The sequence below is a fragment of the Sinocyclocheilus anshuiensis genome, unplaced genomic scaffold (assembly GCF_001515605.1).
Source record: "Sinocyclocheilus anshuiensis isolate Anshui unplaced genomic scaffold, SAMN03320099.WGS_v1.1 scaffold1053, whole genome shotgun sequence".
Taxonomy (NCBI): Eukaryota; Metazoa; Chordata; class Actinopteri; order Cypriniformes; family Cyprinidae; genus Sinocyclocheilus; species Sinocyclocheilus anshuiensis.
This window is the reverse complement of record NW_015555711.1, coordinates 832,686-835,610: the sequence shown is the minus strand read 5'-3', so window position 1 is coordinate 835,610 and position 2,925 is coordinate 832,686. Positions and strand designations below refer to the sequence as shown.

General features: G+C 35.0%; 1 protein-coding gene across 3 annotated transcripts in view; it reads right to left on the bottom strand.

Moving 5' to 3' along the window:
* The window catches only part of atp2b3b (ATPase plasma membrane Ca2+ transporting 3b), a 61,558-nt gene that overhangs the window by 37,678 nt on the left and 20,955 nt on the right, over positions 1-2,925 (bottom strand). For all 3 annotated transcript variants that reach the window (XM_016465044.1, XM_016465046.1, XM_016465045.1), the window contains exon 3: positions 208-405. In XM_016465044.1, the coding sequence (XP_016320530.1) occupies positions 208-405 (198 nt within the window). The remainder of the gene's footprint in view (positions 1-207; positions 406-2,925) is intronic.

Here is a 2,925-nt window from a genome sequence, read left to right as displayed (position 1 = left end):
GCTTGACATCCTCTTTTCTCACTCCATTTTCTCACCTTCATTCTCACCTTTTTCCTCCCACACTCCCTTGATTCAGTTCTCTCTGTCTTCCCTCCCACTCTCTATCCGTCATTCCCTCCTCCCTCGGCCCACACCATCCCTTTAACTCCCTTCCTCTACACACCTCATCCCTCTAACATCCCTGTGTAGCTTCCCTCTCTCTCTCACCCTCGCTCTCGTGTCCGGGTGGCTGATAGAAGGACAGGCCGAGGGAGATGATGGCTGCAATCTCTAAGATGATGAGGGTGACGTCTTGTAATGCCCCCCACACCAGCTGAAGGAAGGTCTTGGGCTTTTTCGGGGGTATGAAGTTTTGTCCAAATGCCTGTCTGCGCTTCTCCAGATCTGTCGGGTTATCTGACAAACCTGAAAGGAAAAGAAGAAGACTCAAACAGAGGTCATCACAATTCTTTTGTAATGCGTGGGCACTCTCACCCCCAGGGCAATGAGTAGGATATACCATTAAGGAACTTAGTGTGCCTCTCTCATCTCAGAGCCTGGGACTTTCCTGTTAGGGTTCGAAACATCCTGTACATTTGGCTTTACCCAATGCAGGACACATTGTTTTTAAACAGTCATTAAGAATGAGGTGCTTGTGTTTGCTATCTGCAGTCTGGCTCTTGACGCAATTTGGATTTTAATGGTCTTTAGCCCTAATGTCTTTTGGCAAGAAGCATTTTTGGCCAAACTAATGTCTTTTGACAAGGGTACTATAAAGTTTTACTGATAAATCCTTGATATCTACCTAATGACGAGGCTATGCAGCCTGGGTGCGATTTGTTAAAAAAAAAACAGAGGGATATTTTAAACAAAATGTCAACATTGAAAATTTTATGAAGAAATTTATAATACAGTGTAATTCATATAAAATACAAAAAATAATGGTCTAAACTGAATTAACTAAATTACACATTTTAACATTTAACTTACTGACTATAAATTTATTCATATAATTATAATTTTCAGGCTCCATGGGGTTCATATTAAGATACCCTAGTGAAAAATAAATATACTAAAACATATTTGAAATACATTTATTTCATGCTAAGTATACTACAAAAACATTATGTATTTAATAAAAATACTCTGCAATTGTATTTTTTGGTATACTAAACTGGTCTACTTAAAGTCTGCTAAATTTAAACAACTAATTTTGTGTTTAATGCACTTTAATTGTACGGACGTAGTGCTGAAGTCCAACTAAAGATATACTGAAGTATATTTTATTGTGCTAAAGTGGAACTATTGCAAGTATACTTTAAATATCTTGCATTTAAAGACCGATGTTATTCAAAGACCATACAATCCTCATAAATAGTGACCTTAAAACACATTTTAGGCTTAATATTAAGAAATGTGCATTGTGCACAAGTAGTACTTCAAATAAAGTTTAATTATAATATTTATATCAGTAAACTCCGAGCAATATGTCAGTAAATAGTTTTGAACTATACTTAGTATGAAATAAATGTATTTTAAATATATTACTTTTTACTATGGTAAGCTGTAAAAGCTTCTGAACACATTTCAGCCATCTATCCCGACAAATTTGTATTATTTTATTCCATCATAGTCCAGCATAAGATGTAATGTTGTGCACGTTTTACTAGGTTACTTGCAACACTGAAAATAAAATTTGTAACACAAGGCCATCACATACTACCAGACTTTCATTCTGTACACAACAAATTCATACAGAAACATGCACCTTGTTGCTAGGAGACACATGACAGATGAAAACAATATGTGTTGAAAACAACATGTTTGATATCCTCTGACTGGATGGAATCACAATCTGAAGCTTAAAAAACAGTGTTTGCACATTCACTTTTCTGTGAACCGTAACAATAAGTAATAACTAATAAACAGCACTAATTATTGCTTTTATTAAAGAATATACATTTCTTGAAACTTCTTGAAAAATCACAAAACGAATTGTGTCATTCATTTAATATATCAATCAATATCAATTCAATATATCTTAATTTCCATTAATAAAAAAGTTGTCATAATTGCAGTATATTGTGTTGGAACTGTGTTCAGAAAGACTGAAAATAAGCTAGCTACCAAATAAAGTTTGCTAATGTGTGAATAAGTAGCCGTCTGAATTCCTATTTAGTGAAATGCATGCACTGACATCCATGTTGTTCCTTTTCCTCCATACAGACATCTAGGTTTCCATCATCTAAGGGTGCTTTGCATTTATATTTATGCATTTTGGCAGACACTTTTATTTGAAGCGACTTACATTGCATTCAAGGTGCACATTTACATTTGATCAGTTCTTGCTTTCCCAGCAAATCAAACCAATGACCTTAGTGTTGCTAGCGTCATGCTCTACTGTTTCAGCTACAGAACAGATATTTTAAAAATTCAAGGTTTCAGAAAAGGCTTTCAAAATGTCACATCAAAGTCAACATATTAACTACTGTAGCATTTTATAGGCCAATTGTCACTGAACACACAAACAAATGTAGTGGGGAAAGATGCAGCCTAACTCATGTGTAAAAAGTTAACTTTCTGTTTACAAGGTTAATAATAAGGTGAACATTGCACAGCGGTTTAGGTAAGAGTTATGCAAATACTAAACTGAACTAGTGACGCCATTTGTAGTTAAAGAAAATTTAAAAATGCTGTTCCAAAAGTCACCATTATATTGGTGCCTTTTTACCAAATAAGTAAAAAAAAAAAAAGTAGAGAATCATGGTAGGTTTTTTTCTAGTCTTTCACCAGTCCAATTTGGACCAAGCCAATACTTACAGCTTGGAAAAATTGTATATGAACAAAGTTCACAGATTCCGACAGTGAACAACTCCAATACCATTTCACACAAAATTGCACACACACACACACACACACACACACACTCACACACACACACACACA